At 36.5% G+C, this 19,496-nt stretch overlaps 1 protein-coding gene across 1 annotated transcript in view; it reads right to left on the bottom strand.

The window, feature by feature from the left end:
- SEL1L2 (SEL1L2 adaptor subunit of SYVN1 ubiquitin ligase) overlaps positions 1-19,496 on the bottom strand; it is a gene marked incomplete at both ends in the record, with an annotated part of 99,688 nt that overhangs the window by 64,785 nt on the left and 15,407 nt on the right. The window contains 2 exons of the mRNA XM_079718959.1: positions 11,519-11,687; positions 16,786-16,841. Coding sequence (XP_079575085.1) covers positions 11,519-11,687; positions 16,786-16,841 — 225 coding nt within the window. The remainder of the gene's footprint in view (positions 1-11,518; positions 11,688-16,785; positions 16,842-19,496) is intronic.

Genomic DNA, 19,496 nt, shown 5'->3' with positions numbered 1-19,496 from the left:
CAGAAATACAAAAGATCATGAGAGATTACTATAAGCAACTCTATGCCAATAAAATGGACAACCTGGAAGAAATGGACAAATTCTTAGAAATGCACAACCTACCAAGACTGACTCAGGAAGAAATAGAAAATATGAATAGACCAATCACAAGCACTGAAATTGAAACTGTGATTAAAAATCTTCCATCAAACAAAAGCCCAGGACCAGATGGCTTCACAGGCGAATTCTATCAAACATTTAGAGAAGAGCTAACACCCATCCTTCTCAAACTCTTCCAAACAATATCAGAGGAAGGAACACTCCCAAACTCATTCTACGAGGCCACCATCACCTTGATACCAAAACCAGGCAAGGATGTCACAAAGAAAGAAAACTACAGGCCAATATCACTGATGAACATAGATGCAAAAATCCTCAACAAAATACTAGCAAACAGAATCCAACAGCACATTAAAAGGATCATACACCATGATCAAGTGGGGTTTATTCCAGGAATGCAAGGATTCTTCAATATACGCAAATCAATCAATGTGATACACCATATTAACAAGTTGAAGGAGAAAAACCATATGATCATCTCAATAGATGCAGAGAAAGCTTTCGACAAAATTCAACACCCATTTATGATAAAAACCCTGCAGAAAGTAGGCATAGAGGGAACTTTCCTCAACATAATAAAGGCCATATATGACAAACCCACAGCCAACATTGTCCTCAATGGTGAAAAACTGAAACCATTTCCACTAAGATCAGGAACAAGACAAGGCTGCCCACTCTCACCACTCTTATTCAACCTAGTTTTGGAAGTTTTAGCCACAGCAATCAGAGAAGAAAAGGAAATAAAAGGAATCCAAATTGGAAAAGAAGAAGTAAAGCTGTCACTGTTTGCAGATGACATGATACTATACATAGAGAATCCTAAAGATGCTACCGAAAAACTACTAGAGCTAATCAATGAATTTGGTAAAGTAGCAGGATACAAAATTAATGCACAGAAATCTCTGGCATTCCTGTACACTAATGATGAAAAATCTGAAAATGAAATCAAGAAACCACTCCCATTTACCATTGCAACAAAAAGAATAAAATATCTAGGAATAAACCTACCTAAGGAGACAAAAGACCTGTATGCAGAAAATTATAAGACACTGATGAAAGAAATTAAAGATGATATAAATAGATGGAGAGATATACCATGCTCCTGGATTGGAAGAATCAATATTGTGAAAATGACTCTACTACCCAAAGCAATCTACAGATTCAATGCAATCCCTATCAAACTACCACTGGCATTTTTCACAGAAGTAGAACAAAAAATTTCAAAATTTGTTTGGAAAAACAAAAGACCCCGAATAGCCAAAGCAATCTTGAGAACGAAAAACGGAGCTGGAGGAATCAGGCTGCCTGACTTCAGACTATACTACAAAGCTACAGTAATTAAGACAGTGTGGTACTGGCATAAAAACAGAAAGATAGATCAGTGGATCAGGATAGAAAGCCCAGAGATAAACCCACGCACATATGGCCAACTTATCTTTGATAAAGGAGGCAGGAATGTACAGTGGAGAAAGGACAGCCTCTTCAATAAGTGGTGCTGGGAAAACTGGACAGGGACATGTAAAAGTATGAGATTAGATCATTCCCTAACACCATACACAAAAATAAGCTCAAAATGGATTAAAGACCTAAATGTAAGGCCAGAAACTATCAAACTCTTAGAGGAAAACATAGGTAGAACACTCTATGACATAAATCACAGCAAGATCCTTTTGGACCCACCTCCTAGAGAAATGGAAATAAAAACAAAGATAAACAAATGGGACCTAATGAAACTTCAAAGCTTTTGCACAGCAAAGGAAACCATAAACAAGACCAAAAGACAACCCTCAGAATGGGAGAAAATATTTGCAAATGAAGCAACTGACAAAGGATTAATCTCCAAAATTTATAAACAGCTCATGCAGCTCAATAGCAAAAAAACAAACAACCCAATCCAAAAATGGGCAGAAGACTTAAATAGGCATTTCTCCAAAGAAGATATACAGACTGCCAACAAACACATGAAAGAATGCTCAACATCATTAATCATTAGAGAAATGCAAATCAAAACTACAATGAGATACCATCTCACACCAGTCAGAATGGCCATCATCAAGAAATCTAGAAACAATAAATGCTGGAGAGGGTGTGGAGAAAAGGGAACACTCTTGCACTGCTGGTGGGAATGTGAATTGGTACAGCCACTATGGAGAACAGTATGGAGGTTCCTTAAAAAACTAAAAATAGAACTACCATATGACCCAGCAATCCCACTACTAGGCATATACCCTGAGAAAACCATAATTCAAAAAGAGACATGTACCAAAATGTTCATTGCAGCTCTATTCACAATAGCCCGGAGCTGGAAACAACCTAAGTGTCCATCATCGGATGAATGGATAAAGAAGATGTGGCACATATATACAATGGAATATTACTCAGCCATAAAAAGAAACGAAACTGAGCTATTTGTAATGAGGTGGATAGACCTAGAGTCTGTCATACAGAGTGAAGTAAGTCAGAAAGAGAAAGACAAATACCGTATGCTAACACATATATATGGAATTAAAAAAAAAAATGTCATGAAGAACCTAGGGGTAAAACGGGAATAAAGACACAGACCTACTTGAGAATGGACTTGAGGATATGGGGAAGGGGAAGGGTAAGCTGTGACAAAGGGAAAGAGAGGCATGGACATATATACACTACCAAACGTAAGGTAGATAGATAGTGGGAAGCAGCCACAGAGCACAGGGAGATCAGCTTGGTGCTTTGTGACCGCCTGGAGGGGTGGGATGGGGAGGGTGGGAGGGAGGGAGATGCATGAGGGAGGGGATGTGGGAACAGATGTATATGTATGACTGATTCACTTTGTTATAAAGCAGAAACTAATAAAAAAAAAACAAAAAAACAAAAAAACAAAAAAACAAAAAAAAAAATTAAAAAAACTTTGTCGAAGCAAGACTCTCATAAAGACCAAGGACAGACTAGGTCAGTAAGAGTCCTTCCAGCTCCAAAACTAACCTCTCTCTCCTCTGGAATCCCTTGGTTCTCAATTTCTATCTATTGCTCTTATTAGTAGTGATCACTTTTCTATGTTTACTTCTGGCAGAAGGAAACATTTTCTAATTTGTGTAAATCTTGATGAATGGATGTTATGACTATTATAAGACAGGGGTTCTCAAATGTCCTTGAAACATTTAGGTAGGCATCAATGAATGCATGTATGCTCCCTAGAGATGTGGAGGACAGGAATATATTTCTTTAAAGTCTTAGATTTGATAATTCAAAGTGTGAGTTTTGAAATCTACTGCATACATTATACTGTTAGTTCTAAAATGAAAATGTTTTCAATTATTTATCATTATTTTTTTCCCATAAATTTATTTATTTATGGCTGTGTTGGATTCTTGTTGCTGGGCACGGGCTTTCTCTAATTGTGGCAAGCAGGCACTACTCTTTGTTGTGGTGTGCGGGCTTCTCATCGTGGCGGCTTGTCTTTGTTGCGGAGCACGGGCTCTAGGTGCGCGGGCTTCAGTAGCTGTGGCTCATGGGCTCTAGAGTGTAGGCTCAGTAGTTGCGGTGCATGCACTTAGTTGCTCCGTGGCATGTGGGATCTTCCTGGACCAGGGCTTGAACCCGTGTCCCCTGCATTGGCAGGTGGATTCCTAACCACTGTGCCACCAGGGTAGTCCCTACCATTATTTATTTCCCTTAAAATCTTCAAGTAAATTTGGTGCTCAGGAAATTGAGCATCTTTACCATACAGTTCAATATTTGCCCTAAGCCATTTTGAGAAGGAAGGGATTAAAATTTCTTAATATTGTTAGCATACTTTTGTGAGATGCATATGGTATAGTGGCTAAGAGCCAGAGGACTTTGACACCAGACCATCTAAGACCAGACCATCTAAGTTCAAATCCTAGTTTCCCTACGAAATATTGGTTTTATAATGCTAAGCAAATTATTTCTCTGTGTTGCAAGTTTCACACCTTATAAAGTGGAAATGATATAACCTATCTTAAGTGAACATTAAAAAATATGGGGGATGCTCAATTAGAGTTAGCTTATTATCTATTATTATTAGGTATAATATAACCAGTTCCATATAAGGGAAAGGGATCTCATTTGAAAGGTGACATTAGTTACACTTTTAAACAGCAGAAGCTCTCTTAAACAACCTCTACCTACCTTATTCACCAAATTAATCAATGATTTTCATGTCTTCTATCTGAATTACTGACTGATGTCCACAGCATATTGAACTAGTTTGTGGCCAGTGGGATTCTCTTTAGTACAGGTGTTACTTCTGTTCCCACCCTTTGCATACTTACCAAAGATCAGGAGTGCTTGATCCCAAATCTATTTGTATCAATTGTGCTGTTATTATAATTACAGAATTTAACCAAACAATATGTAAACTTACTAAAATAAGTACAAAAAGAAAATGTTGTTTCTATGTAAAGTGATTGAAATATTATGAAAAAACATGATAAGGAGAGCCACTAAAAGTTATCAAATTTAATTGTAGGTAAAGTATTTATAAATGACTGGGGGAAAAGTCTGCAAATATCTGGAAGGATTTTGCACATACTTGTCCCATAAATGTTTTTAGCTCCTTTTTTTCGTTAAAAAACTGAGATGGGAAATCATAGATGATACAGTATGAGTGTGGTTTATACTAGAAATGCCAATCAGTAGACCAATGCTAAATAAAAGGCAGCCCATGTTTCTATGCCAAAAAATGGTCAAATGTACGTTTCAACGTATATGATTTAGATTTAAAAGAACTTTAAGATATGCACATATTTTATAATGCCATTAAAAACTGATATTCTTAATTTATCTCTGCCAAGGAAGATTCCCTCTCCTAAAGAAGATGTTAAATTATAGAAACTCATACATATATGTTAGAAAAGAGAAAGTTTTCATGTATCAGACTTAAATGTTGAAAATGAGTCTTAAATTTTATAATTGAGCACCAGTTAACTCCTGCACACAGAATCTATGGAGACATTGTTTATATTTTCTTTTTTTAATACATCTTTATTGGAGTACAATTGCTTTACAATCGTGTGTTAGTTTCTGCTGTATCACACTGAATCAGCTATACGTGTACATATATCCTCATATACCCTCCCTCTTGCATCTTCCTCTCACCCTCCACGTCCCAGCCCTCTAGGTGGTCACAAAGCACCGAGCTGATCTCCCTGTGCTATGTGGCTGCTTCCCACTAGCTATCTATGTTACATTTGGTAGTGTATATATGTCCATGTCACTCTCTCACTTTGTCCCAGCTTACCCTTCCCCCCTCCCCACGTCCTCAGGTTCATTCTCTACATCTGCATCTTCATTCCTGTCCTGCTCCTAGGTTCCACAGAACTTTTTTTTTTATACATTTCGTATATATGTGTTAGCATACAGTATTTGTTTTTCTCTTCCTACGGTATTTGTTATCCCATTCCAGATATTTCTCTTCACTCTGTATAACCGACTCTAGGTCCATCCACCTCACTACAAATAACTCAATTTCATTTCTTTTTATGGCTGAGTAATATTCCATTGTATATATGTGCCACATCTTCTTTATCCATTCATCTGTCGATGGACACTTAGGTTGCTTCCATGTCCTGGCTAATGTAAATAGTGCTGCAATGAACATTGTGGTGCATGACTCTTTTTGAATTATGGTTTTCTCAGGGTATATGCTCAGTGGTGGAATTGCTGGGTCATATGGTAGTTCTATTTGTAGTTTTTTAAGGAACCTCCATACTGTTCTCCATAGTGGCTGCATCAGTTTACATTCCCACGAACAGTGCAAGAGGGTTCCCTTTTCTCTACGCCCTCTCCAGCATTTATTGTTTGTAGACTTTTTGATGATGGCCATTCCAACCGGTGTGAGGTGATACCTCACTGTAGGTTTGATGTGCATTTCTCTAATTATTAGTTATGTTGAGCATCCTTTCACATGTTTGTTGGCAATCTGTATATCTTCTTTGGAGAAATGTCTATTTATGTCTTCTGCCCATTTTTGGATTGGATTGTTTGTTGTTTTGATATTGAGCTGCATGAGCTCCTTGTATATTTTGGAGATTAATCCTTTGTCTGTTTCTTCATTTACAAATATTTTCTCCCATTCTGAGGGCTGTTTTTTGGTCTTGTTTATGGTTTCCTTTGCTGTGCAAAAGCTTTTAAGTTTCATTAGGTCCCATTTGTTTATTTTACTTTTTATTTTCCTTTCTCTATGAGGTGGGTCAAAAATGATCTTGCTGTGATTTATGTCACAGTGTTCTGCCTATGTTTTCCTCTAAGAGTTTTATAGTGTCTGCCCTTACATTTAGGTCTTTAATCCATTTTGAGCTTATTTTTGTGTATGGTTTTACGAAGTGTTCTAATTTCATTCTTTTACATGTAGCTGTCTAGGTTTCCCAGCACCACTTATTGAAGAGGCTGTCTTTCCTCCATTGTATATTCTTGCCTCCTTTATCAAATATAAGGTGACCATATGTGTGTGGGTTTATCTCTGGGCTTTCTATCCTGTTCCATTGATCTATATTTCTGTTTTTGTGCCAGTACTATACTGTCTTATTACTGTAGCTTTGTAGTATAGTCTGAAGTCTGGGAGCCTGATTCCTCCAGCTCCGTTTTTCTTTCTCAAGATTGCTTTGGCTATTCAGGGTCTTTTCTGTTTCCATACAAATTGTGAAATTTTTTGTTCTATTTCTGTGAAAAATACCATGGTAGTTTGATAGGGATTGCATTGAACCTGTAGATTGCTTTGGGTAGTAGAGTCATTTTCACAATGTTGATTATTCCAATCCAAGAACATGGTATATCTCTCCATCTGTTTGTATCATCTTTAATTTCTCTCATCAGTGTCATAGTTTTCTGCATACAGGTCTTTTGTCTCCTTAGGTAGGTTTATTCCTAGGTATTTTATTCTTTTTGTTGCAATGGTAAATGGGAGTGTTTCCTTAATTTCTCTCTCTGATTTTCCATCATTAGTGTATAGGAATGCAAGAGATTTCTGTGCATTAATTTTGTATCATGCTACTTTACCATATTCATTGATTAGCTCTAGTACTTCTCTGGTAGCATCTTTAGGATTCTCTATGTATAGTATCATGTCATCTGCAAACAGTGACAGCTTTACTTCTCCTTTTCTGATTTGGATTCCTTTTATTTTTTTTCTTCTCTGATTGCCGTGGCTAGGACTTCCAAACCTATGTTGAATAATGGTGGTGAGAGTGGACAACCTTGTCTTATTTCCTGATCTTAGTGGAAATGGCTCCAGTTTTTCACCACTGAGAACGATGTTGGCTGTGGGTTTGTCATATATGGTCTTCATTATGTTGAGGTAAGTTCCCTCTATGCCTACTTTCTGGAGGGTTTTTTAAATCATAAATGGGTGTTGAATTTTGTCAAAAGCTTTTTATGTATCTATTGAGATGATCATATGGTTTTTCTCCTTCAATTTGTTAATATGGTTTATCACGTTGATTTGCATATATTGAAGAAACCTTGCATTCCTGGGATAAACCCCACTTGATCATGGTGTATGATCCTTGTGATGTGCTGCTGGATTCTGTTTGCTAGTATTTTTTAAGAATTTTTGCATCTATGTTCATCAGTGATATTGGCCTGTAGTTTTCTCTTTTGGTGACTTCTTTGTCTGGTTTTGGTATCAGCATGATGGTGGCCTTGTAGAATCAGTTTGGGAGTATTCCTGCCTCTGCTATATTTTGGAAGAGTTTGAGAAGTATAGGTGTTAGCTCTTCCCTGAATATCTGATACAATTTGCCTGTGAAGCCACCTGGTCCTGGGCTTTTTTTTGTTCGAAGACTTTTAGTCACAGTTTCAATGTCAATGCTTATGATTGGTCTGTTTATATTTTCTGTTTTTTCCTGGTTCAGTCTCGGAAGGTTGTGCTTTTCTAAGAATTTGTCTATTTCTTCCAGGTTGTCCATTTTGTTGGCATATAGTTGCTTGTAGTAATCTCTCATGATCGTGTGTGTTTCTGCAGTGTGAGCTGTTACTTCTCCTTTTTCATTTATAATTCTATTGATCTGAGTCTTTTTTTTTTTTTTTTTTTTGCGGTACGCAGGCCTTTCACTGTTGTGGCCTCTCCCGTTGCAGACCACAGGCTCCGGACGCGCAGGCTCAGCAGCCATGGCTCACGGGCCCAGCTGCTCCGCGGCATGTGGGATCTTCCCAAACTGGGGCACGAACCCGTGTCCCCTGCATCGGCAGGCGGACTCTCAACCACTGTGCCACCAGGGAAGCCCTGATCTGAGTCTTTTCCCTTTTTTTCTTCATGAGTATGGCTAATGGTTTATCAATTTTGTTTATCTTCTCAAAGACCCAGCTTTTAATTTTAAAGATCTTTGTTATCACTTCCTTCATTTCTTTTTCATATTTTTCTGATCTGATCTTCCTATTTCTTTCCTTCTGCTAACTTTGGGGGTTTTTTTGTTCTTCTTTCTCTAATCGCTTCAGGCGTAAGGTTAGGTTGTTTATTTGAGATTTTTCTTGTTTCTTGAGGTAGGATTGTATTGCTACAAACTTCCCTCTTAGAACTGCTTCTGCTGCATCCCATATGTTCTGGGTAGTCATGTTTTCGTTGTCATTTGTTTCTAGGTATTTTTTGATTTCCTCTTTGATTTCTTCAGTGATCTCTTGGTTATTTTGTAGTGTATTGTTGGGCCTTCGTGTGTTTTGTGTTTTTTACAGTTTTTTTTCCTGTAATTGTTATCTCATCTTATAGTGTTGTGGTCGGAAAAGATCTTTGGTACGATTTCAATTTTCTTAAATTTACCAAGGCTTGATTTGTGACCCAAGATATAATCGATCCTGGAGAATGTTCCATGAGCACTTAGGAAGAAAGTGTATTCTGTTGTTTTTGGATGGAATGTCCTATAAATATCAATTAAGTCCATCTTGTTTAATGTGTCATTTAAAGCTTGTGTGTCCTTATTTATTTTCATTATGGATGATCTGTCCATTGTTGAAAGTGGGGTTTAAAGGCCCCTATTATGATTGTGTTACTGTCGATTTTCCCTTTTATGGCTGTTAGCATTTGCCTTATGTATTGAGGTGCTCCTATGTTGGGTGCATAAATATTTACAATTGTTATATCTTCTTCTTGGATTGATCCCTTGATCATTATGTAGTGTCCTTCTTTGTCCCTTGTAATAGTCTTTATGTTAAAGTGTTTTTTGTCTGATATGAGAATTGCTACTCCAGCTTTCTTTTGATTTCCATTTGCATGGAATATCTTTTTCCATCCCCTCACTTTCAGTCTGTATGTGTTCCTAGGTCTGAAGTAGGTCTCTTGTAGGCAGCATATTTATGGGCCTTGTTTTTGTATCCATTCAGCCAGTCTATGTCTTTTGGTTGGAGCATTTAATCCATTTACATTTAAGGTAATTATCGATATGTATGTTCCTATTACCATTTTTTAAATTGTTTTGGGTTTGTTATTGTAGGTCTTTTCCTTCTCTTGTGTTTCCTGCCTAGAGGAGTTCCTTTAGCCTTTGTTGTAAAGCTGGTTTGGTGGTGCTGAATTCTCTTAGCTTTTGCTTGTCTGTAAAGGTTTTAGTTTCTCTGCTGAATCTGAATGAGATCCTTGCTGGGTAGAGTAATCTTGGTTGTAGGTTTTCCCCTTTCATCACTTTAAATATGTCCTGCCACTCCCTTCTGGCTTGCAGAGTTTCTGCTGAAAGATCAGCTGTTAACCTTATGGGGATTCCCTTGTATGTTATTTGTTGCTTTTCCCTTGCTGCTTTTAATGATTTTGCTTTGTATTTAATTTTTAATAGTTTGATTCATATGTGTCTTGGCATATTTCTCCTGGATTTATCCTGTATGGGACTCTCTGTGCTTCCTGGACTTGATTAACTATTTCCTTTCCCATATTAGGGGAGTTTTCAACTATAATCTTTTCAAATATTTTCTCAGTCCCTTTTTTTTTCTCTTCTTCTTCTGGGACCCATATAATTCGAATGTTGGTGCATTTAATGTTGTCCCAGAGGTCTCTGAGACTGTCCTCAGTTCTCTGCATTCTTTTTTCTTCATTCTTCTCTGTGGTAGTTATTTCCAGTTTTTTATCTTCCAGGTCACTTATCTGTTCTTCTGCCTCAGTTATTCTGCTATTGATTCCTTTTTGAGAATTTGTAATTTCATTTATTGTGTTGTTCATCATTGTTTGTTTGCTCTTTAGTTCTACTATGTCCTTGTTAAACGTTTCTTATACTTTCTCCATTCTATTTCCAAGATTTTGGATCATCTTTAGTATTATTACTCTGAATTGTTTTTCAGGTAGACTGCCTATTTCCTCTTTATTTGTTTGGTCTGGTGGGTTTTTGCCCTGCTCCTTCATTTGTTGTGTATTTCTCTGTCTTCTCATTTTGCTTAACTTACTGTGTTTGGGGTCTCCTTTTCACAGGCTGCAGGTTTGTAGTGTCTGTTGTTTTTGGTGTCTGCCCCCAGTGGGTAAGGTTGGTTCAGTGTGGTATGTAGGCTTCCTGGTAGAGGTGACTGGTGCCTGTATCCTGATGGATGAGGCTGGATCTTGTCTTCTGGTGGGTAGGAACACATCCGGTGGTGTGTTTTGGGGTATCTGTGAACTTATTATGAGTTTAGGCAGCCTCTCTGCTAATGGGTGGGGTTGTGTTCCTGTCTTGCTAGTTGTTTGGCATGGGGTGTCCAGCAGTGGAGCTTGCTGGTCATTGAGTGGAGCTGGGTCTTAGCATTGAGATGGAGATCTCTGGGAGAGCTCTCGCTGATCGATATTTCTAGCGGCCGGGAGGACTCTGGTGGACCAATGTCCTGAACTAAGCTCTCCCACCTCAGGCTCAGGTCTGACACCTGGCCAAGCACCATGACCCTGTCAGCCACATGGCTGGGTCATATTGGAGAAGATGCCCTGAAGCCAGGAGAAAGCTACATGGGAGACCTGTCAGAAGGCTTGTTTGATGAAATCAGGCAAAGGATGGTGACATTCTGTACCCAGGCTCTACTCGCGAAGGGGAAAGTGTGCCTCGGGAAGGTGAGCACACGCTTTCACTGTTTATATTTTCTAGACTCTTCCTGCATCCACAGAAATCTATCAACTAATCAGTTGTCTTTACTAGAGACAGTTTTAGATTGCTAGACCAGAAAAAAAAGACCACTATATTAACTTCGATTTTCTTTAAAGTATGAGGGTTTCTATTAGCAGAATATCTGAAATGTTTTATTTACATAATTATGGAGTTTTTTTTATTCATGAGTCTTAATTATCAACTTTGTTTATTATCATCAGTACAAATTCTAAATTAAGTCAGTGGACAAAAACTGACAAAATATAAGGCTTTTTTGTGTATAACTCTTTATGACTATATCCTAAGACTTTTTGGAATGTAGCTACAAAATTTGATTTTAGAGTACATGAAGTCATTTTAAATTTACCTGTAAGTAAGTAAGTAAGCATTCTACTTACAATGATTTTTACTTCTTTTCCACAGATATTTATTTCGAATTCCTCTTATTCTTAATTTATGCTGATTCTTCTTTTTTTCTAAGAGATTTTCTTTTTTATTGATCACATTAATTGATGTTTTTGGTTCCAATATATTTGATAAATATTGTTTGATTTCACTCACTGATACCTACAAAGAAAAAGATTTTTGCTCATTTTTTTCATGTGTAGCTTTTTAAAATGAAACAAGTGACTCTTTAAAAACCAGCTTTACTGAGATATAATTCATATGCTATAATTATAAATGCATAATTGTACATTTAAAGTGTACAATTCAATGACTTGTAGAATAGTCACAGGTATGTGCAATCAGTACCACAATTTCAGAACATTTTTATCACTTCAAGAAGAAACCATGAGTCCTTTAGCTATTACCCTCCCTCTTCTCTCATTCCCTCTACTCCCAGCCCCATGCAATCACTAATCTATGTTCTACATCTCTACACATTCCCCTATTCTGGATTTTCATATGAATGAAATCATAAAGTGTATGAATTTTCGTGACTGACTTCTTTCACTTGATCCATGTGGTAGCATGTATCAGCACTTTATTCATTTATATGGCCAAATATTATTCTTTATATGGGTATACTACATTTTGCTTATCCATTTGCCTGCTGATGGACATTTGGACTGTTTTTACCTTTTGGCTATATGAATAATGCTGCTATAAACATTCACATACAAGTTTCTGTATGGATAAATGAGGACTTTAAACGTGATTCTTCTTATTGTAGGGTTGCCAGGTTCAGCAACAGAAAATACAGGGTGCCCAGTTAAGTCTGAATTTCACATAAGCAATGAATTTTTTAAAAGTATAAGTATGTGACAAAGATTGTATGTTAACAAATGGACCCATAGTGTATGATGGCTCAGTGGCTGCTCTGCAATAATCAGGTGTTCAAGTCAGTGGCAGCTCTGCTCTGTGCTTTCATTCAGGGACCTGGGCAGATAAAGGCTGTGCCAGCTTCAACATGTGAATTCCAAGGTTTCCCAGAGTATTGATATATAGCAGACAGAAAGGGAAAGAGCACAGAAGATCTTGTGCAGAAAGCGTTTTCTGTTTGTTCGTTTTGTTTTGTTTTTTGCTTTGTTTCATTTGGTTTGTTTTGCTCAATTTTCTTTTATAGGCCAGACCTAGAAGTGGCATACAGTGCTTTCAGTCACTTTCCATTGGCTGAAGCTGTCATATGGCCCCACCCAACTGCAAGGGGAGTTGGGAAATATAATCTATTTGGGTATCACGAAGAAGAGAACATGGACTTCGATGGGCCTCCAGCATTCTTTGGTACAATGGGATTATCATATATTATTGCTATTGAAAGAAATTGAATTTTTCAATTCAAAAATAGCCAACAGCTCAGTTGAGGAGGCAGTAAAGTTTGGCAAATGCCTCTGATTATCTGGTGTTTCTATATCCTCCTTCTACAGAGGCTGTTTCCTGATTTTGATTCCTTTCTCACCTAGTAGGAGTGGGCAGAACAATAGCCAGCTGGAGCTAGTATCAGGGAGCCCTGGCAGACAGAGAGCCTTCCTCTAACTCTTAAAAGCATCTGAATATTATATAACTCAATAACAAGTATTTATTGAGTGTCTACCTCAGACCCTGTTCTAAGAGCTGGGGAGGTAGACACGAACAAAAATATTCCTTGTCCTCATGAATCTGGTGTTCTGGTGGGGAAGATAAGAGTCAACTGATAAAAGGAGGTTTAAAAGGACAAGAGTAAGTGGATGGAACTGATCGAAGTTGGTGTTATTTGATACGGATGGTAAGGGACAAGTTCTCTGATAGCATTTGAGTAGACCCGCTAGGAATTGAACACCTAGTGGCAAATAAGACAGAAGAATTTTCTGATCTTATGGAGTTTTCATTTGTCTGTGAGAAGACAGACAATAACCAGTAAACAAGTTAGTATCATGTATCAATACATACTATGAAGAGACTAAAACAAGGAGATGTAAAAAAGAGTGATATGCAGGGTAAAGAGGGATTGGTGTACAGGTAATTTAGATTGGATGCCCAAGAAGCCTCATTGAAGTGGTGACTTTGTAGCCAAGAATTTAATGACAGGAAAGTAGTCCTGCCTAGATATGGGGCAAAGCATTCCAGGCAGAGGGAATAGCAAGTACCAGTGTTCTAAAGTGGAGACAAACGTGTATGTTCTAGGAACGGAAATAAGGCCCCAGTGACTGAAAGAGTGTGAGCTAAGGGGAGAATTACAAAAGAGAAAGACAGAGAGAAGTAGGGATCATATCATGTAGGGACACGGTAAGGAGTTGACATTTTATTCAAACGACAAGAGGAAGACACTGGAGGGTTTTAAGTGACAGGCTCTCATTTACATTTTAGAAAGAAGGAATATTCTGGCTGACATGTGAAGAGCGGATTGCACAGGATTAAGGGTGGGAACAAAAAGTACAGTTCAGGGACTATTGTAGTCAACCAGGTGAGGGATGATGGGACTCAGATGAGTGTAGAAGCAATAGAGATAAATTACATGGGCGGATTTAGTATATGTTTTCAAAGTAGTGCAGATAGGGACTGTATATAGGCTTATCTCCAAGGACAAAGCTGAAGATAACTTCTTGTTTTTTGGCTCGACCAGCTGAGTTGATGGAGATTCCAGTTACAGGGATGAAGAAGAATGGGGAGCAGGGAGGAGTTGTGGAGGAAGGAATCATTCTCACACCACCACACACATACATGTGGTAATGTCTCCAAATTGTGTGACTATATACATGGAAAACAAAAATTTTTGGTTTTTTGTCTAAGTGGGGGTAAGTGTGAATCATGTTTGCTATGAAATGGGAAGTGAGCATCATTCCCTGCAAATGGAAGATAGCTGAGAAGTTAAAGAAGAACTGGAAGGTAAGGATTCTTTGCCTGTCAGACTTACTTTCCCTAGGGCTCAATAATCAAGGGCGTATCTTGCTTTCCTTAACTATCTGTGTCCCCTTTTTCCCCATCTCACATGCCCCAAAACAGTCATTGTTCCTTGGCACTGTGTAAGGTCCTAAATTCTGCTGAAAAACCTCTTTGGGAAAAGAGCACATGAAAAGTAAGAGCTTATTGAAAGCATCAGTGAGGACGAGAGCAGCGGCAAACCCAGACGAGCTCAGCACTTCCTCGTTAGTGGCCCCTGTTCGGGGGATGAGTGAGGTGCTACAGAGCTGTGACAGAGAGAGCAAAATAAGCGCTAGCAGTCCAGCCACATAAGGTCTTGAGGTAGGAGGACTTGGTCCAGCCTGTAGCCTTATGGAAGTTGGCATGACTTTTCCCATGGAAGGAAAAAAAGGCAAATTCTCTCAGCTCCACTTAAGGTCTACAGAATCAAAAACTCTGGGGGTGAAGCCCAGCAATCTGTGTTTTAACAAGTCCTCCAGCTGATTCTGATGCATATGAAAGTTTGGGAACCCCTGCCCTAGGTCGTAGTGAAGAAGGTAGACAGCAAATTAAAATGGAATTAAAGTACACAAATAAAATATTATAAAATTTCTATCACTCATCAGACAGTGAAGATATTTACACACATAACAAAGACACATTGAAGCTGATTGTCTGGATTACGGTTTTTAACAAGGAATTTAAGTTGTAACAGATTACTCGAGCTTTCTAGGTCTTAAATAAATGTGTATATATATATATATATATTTGGGAAAAAAAGGACTGGCACTTTTAAATTAGAAAATCTCACTGGTTTAGTAGTTTTTCTCCTTTAAAGTAAGATTTTACTTATGAGATGCTTAAATTGAAGCAAATGTATTTTTGGTAATGATCTTATTATTTTTCATTTTCCCTAGACTATATTCAGTTAAGGATATAAAATAATCTTGAAAACTTTTTCCTAACACGCTTAAGTTTTTTTTTTAAATAAAGCAAATATGGTAATAGCCACTTGTAAATTAAAAGAATAGCTACCTCTTACATAGAAGAAATAACTCATTCATCAGTAAAAATATTTCTTTCTCTTGGCAAAGACAACGCTAATTATTTTATATGTTATTGGGCAGGCACTGCAAATCATAAGATAACAAGGAAAGCAAGATGACCTGATGAGGCAGATGTCCTTCAGTCTCTACCTGCTCAGGGACAAATTGAGCTTTATGCCAAGGTCACTGCTATTTCTGCAGATAACAATCCCACTGCTAATTATGGGATGTGGTAGTTATGGGGAAAAAGTTAAATTTGCAGGGGTTTAGAAAATGCTGCAATGTAGAGAGTTTTTAATTTATATAAACATTTTTTCAAAGTTTACTTCCTTAATCTGGATTTAAGATTTATTCATTAATTCAATTAACATTTATTGAGGGCCTGCTATGTGCCAGGCAGTGTTCTAGTTATTGGGGTAATAGCAGTGAACAACAGAGACAAAAACCCCTGCTCTCATGGAGTTTATATTCTAGTGGAGGGAGAGAGACAACAAACATAACAAAATATGGTATGTTACATAATGGTAATTGTGAGAGGAAAAATACAGCAAGGAAGGGAGATAGAAGGTGTTGTGATAGCGATTTTAGAGTGATTACAACTTTATAGAATGTCTAGGGGAGGACCCTCCAAAAAAGATGACATTTGAGTGAAGACCTGAAGGAGGCGAGGGAAGGGAGCCATGTGGATATCTGGGCTCAAGGATGTTACAGGCAGAAAGAACAGAAAGGTGGGCACGCATCTGGGGTTTCTGAGGAACAGCACAGAGCCCAGTGTGTCTAGAATGGTGTGTGTAAGGCAGGTGATGTCAGAGAAAAAGCAGTGGGGCCAGATCACAGAGTCTGTTAGGCAAGACATCGGCATGAGATGGTTGCAAGGAAATGACTTAACATTTACAGGATTATGCTGGTTGCTGGGTTGAGAATAGACTGAAAATGTTAAATTCTTTGAAGATGTCAGAAGACATCCTGAGGTTAATAAAGTTTAATAAGCATCTGTGACTCTATAAGCCAGACTGGTCTCTGCCCTTTTTGTCTTAGTATTTAGGACCTCAGACAGGCCATGGTGTATAGAAAGGCTCAGGCCTGATGACATTCTTATCTTCTCACAGTGGAATGAACAAATATTTGTTGAATGAATGAACAAAAAATATTGATTGAGAATGAAAAAAAAGGAACAGAAACAATAGTCAATAATTAGTTGTTTAAGAAAATCTGAGCACGCTGAGTAAATAGTAGTAATAGTGCCTATAGCTTACATTTTGTATTGGAAAAATATAATGATTTAGCAAAATATTTACCTGTGTGGTGACATTTCTTTCTTTTTGCTTTTGATTATGTTTTTCTGCTTCGATAGCTGCAATATACAAACATTTTTATAAAATATGAAAACATTTTCTTTTTAAAATTTCACTACAGTTTCTTGTTAAAAAACTTTGGGGATAACTTAGAATTCTAAGAATCATAATTTAAAATAATATACAGTTTAAAGTTACTAATAGTGTGTTACAAAGTAATTCCTTTACTGATAATTTTTAAAGATGTAACTTGACACCAGACATAATCTAAATAATTTAATCAAACGTCATGAAATTGAGATAACATGAAAGAGTTCTACAAATAATGGAGCTAATTACAACAGTTGAAAACTTTCTGAGCTAGAATTTAATTAAAAAGTATCTAGGTAAATAAAAGCCATCTATTAATAGAGAATATTAAAACATAGAAGAGAGAATACAGTCTTTTAAATTTTTATAGACTCATCCATATGGCAGAGAGATACTAAAAATTAATATAGTTGAATGATATAAATATCTGAGAAATGTAGAGTAGTATAATTATATCAGGCTTTGAAATTTAAGCAAATAATTTTCACAAGCAATTTTTAATGAATCTTTTTATGAAGAATAGACTATATATACCATATAGAATACATATGTAGTCACTGATATATTTCATTTTTGCACAGTACTTGAAATTTATTAACTTACATATTTAGAAAAATAAGAATTTGAAAACCTGATATAAAGGGGTGATACCTCATGACACATCAACTACCTTATTAGTATTGCTCAGTTTCAATTACTGAAAAATTATTTGATGCACAGCAAAAATGACCCCGCATATTTCCTGAAGTAAAAAAATGCATGTATGTGATACATTCACATTTTACAGACTGAAGAACTTGACTCAAGACAAATATAGGGTAATCAAAATTTTATATTTCCAATAGTCATGAGCTTGTACTTTAAGGGCAGGTTGTGAATTTTCTAATGTTATCTCTGACATTTTATTTATTAATTTGATATGTTTTATTCTTTCTCTCACTAATGAACTTTAGCACTTGGCCTCACAATTCTGTTTACTTCATAAGCCAGTCCTTAAAGAAACTGATCCTAGGTTGTTTGATATTTAGTCTTCTGTCAAATTAGAGAAACAATTGGCAAATTCTAAATAAAAATCCAATAACTACATGGTGACAAATGCATTAATATAAAGCACATGAAAAATTTAAAGATTATACATATTTCATACAATTATGTACATTAGGATTGCTTTTTAGGTTCAGGATGTAAAATAAATTTTACCAGAATAAAAATGTTTACTACGAATGAAACTTTCTTTATCCCAAGTTTGCAAAGTGATCATTTTGGGGCCATGTATACTCAGTATCAGAGGCAACATAGCATCATGGCCCACCATGCGGGCCTTGAGTCACACAGGACTGTGATCAAGTCCTAATTTTATACCTACTTCATTAATTTGTTATGCTAATCAAATGAAATAATCCATGTAAAGTATTTAGCACAGTACTTAATACATGTTCAGTATGTTTAATAAATGTTAGCTACATATATAATAAAAAATATATTATTATTATTGTTATATGAAGCCTACTTCTTTAAAGGACTTAAGATGCCTTCAAGATAATAGTACATGTAAATTTGTATTTTAAAAGGACTATGGTGAAGAAAGCATTATTAAAGACTTAATACTCTGTTAGAATTTATTAATGCTTTGCCTATAATATGACTTCTTTCTGAATTAAGGTATTTTCTTCAAAACAAATTACTTAGTCTAATTATATTTGTGTATTGGAAATCAGACAGTGTGACTGATATTACAGTCACAGTAAACGTCTACTAATTTAAAAATTCCATTATCACAACTAGAAAAAGTAAACTAGAAAAAGCAATGTGATTTGGTATATTCCCATTATTATATTCTCCAAAGTACAGAGAATAAAATTAGAGTTAGTATGCACAGAATGTACAGACACAGAATAAGAAGTAGAAAGTGTCATGTGTATTAGAATAAGAGAAGAAAATTATAGATATTAAATGGAATAAATTGTATTGTACACTGGACCAGAAAATCAAACTGTCAGTGATCAAATACTAACATGAAAATTACAGGGCTAAAAGCAGTTATCAAAGGTAGAATAAATACAGATAAAAGAATTAGTGAAATGGGAGGAGGTGCAATAATCTAACTGAAGGGACAAACTATTTAATAGCTTAAAACATAAAAAGAAGATAAAGGTAATTATTTACAGCAGAAGATGCACAATAAAAAAAAACCTCCTTTGAAACTCATTTTAAAAATGTGTTTCTTTCCTAAATATCAGGCTTCTAGGTTTTCACCTAGAGAAAACAAACTTTTGATTGGCTACTGGGGAAACCATTCTGCTTCAAATAGTACCTTGCACAATGCTTTCTAGTAGGTTTTTACATCAATTGAGAAACACTGGTGATTGTTGGAGACCTATCCCACTGTTTCATCACTTCCCTCTATGTGAATATTGATATTGCCACAAATTTCAGCACTCCCTGAGAAAAACACAATCCACTGGGTGGAAGAATATATTAGACCTACTTATGTGTGATTTAAAAAACCCCCTTTATAATTTCTACTTTTGGGGTGTCTTTTATAATATACTAGATCAGTAGTATAGCATCCAAATAAATAAATACATAAATATACATACAACAGAATATACCATCAAAAAGTT

Source organism: Hyperoodon ampullatus (assembly GCF_949752795.1).
Source record: "Hyperoodon ampullatus genome assembly, chromosome: 14".
Classification (NCBI taxonomy): Eukaryota; Metazoa; Chordata; class Mammalia; order Artiodactyla; family Ziphiidae; genus Hyperoodon; species Hyperoodon ampullatus.
The sequence above is the reverse complement of the archived record's forward strand: the minus strand, read 5'-3'. Positions and strand labels throughout refer to the sequence as shown.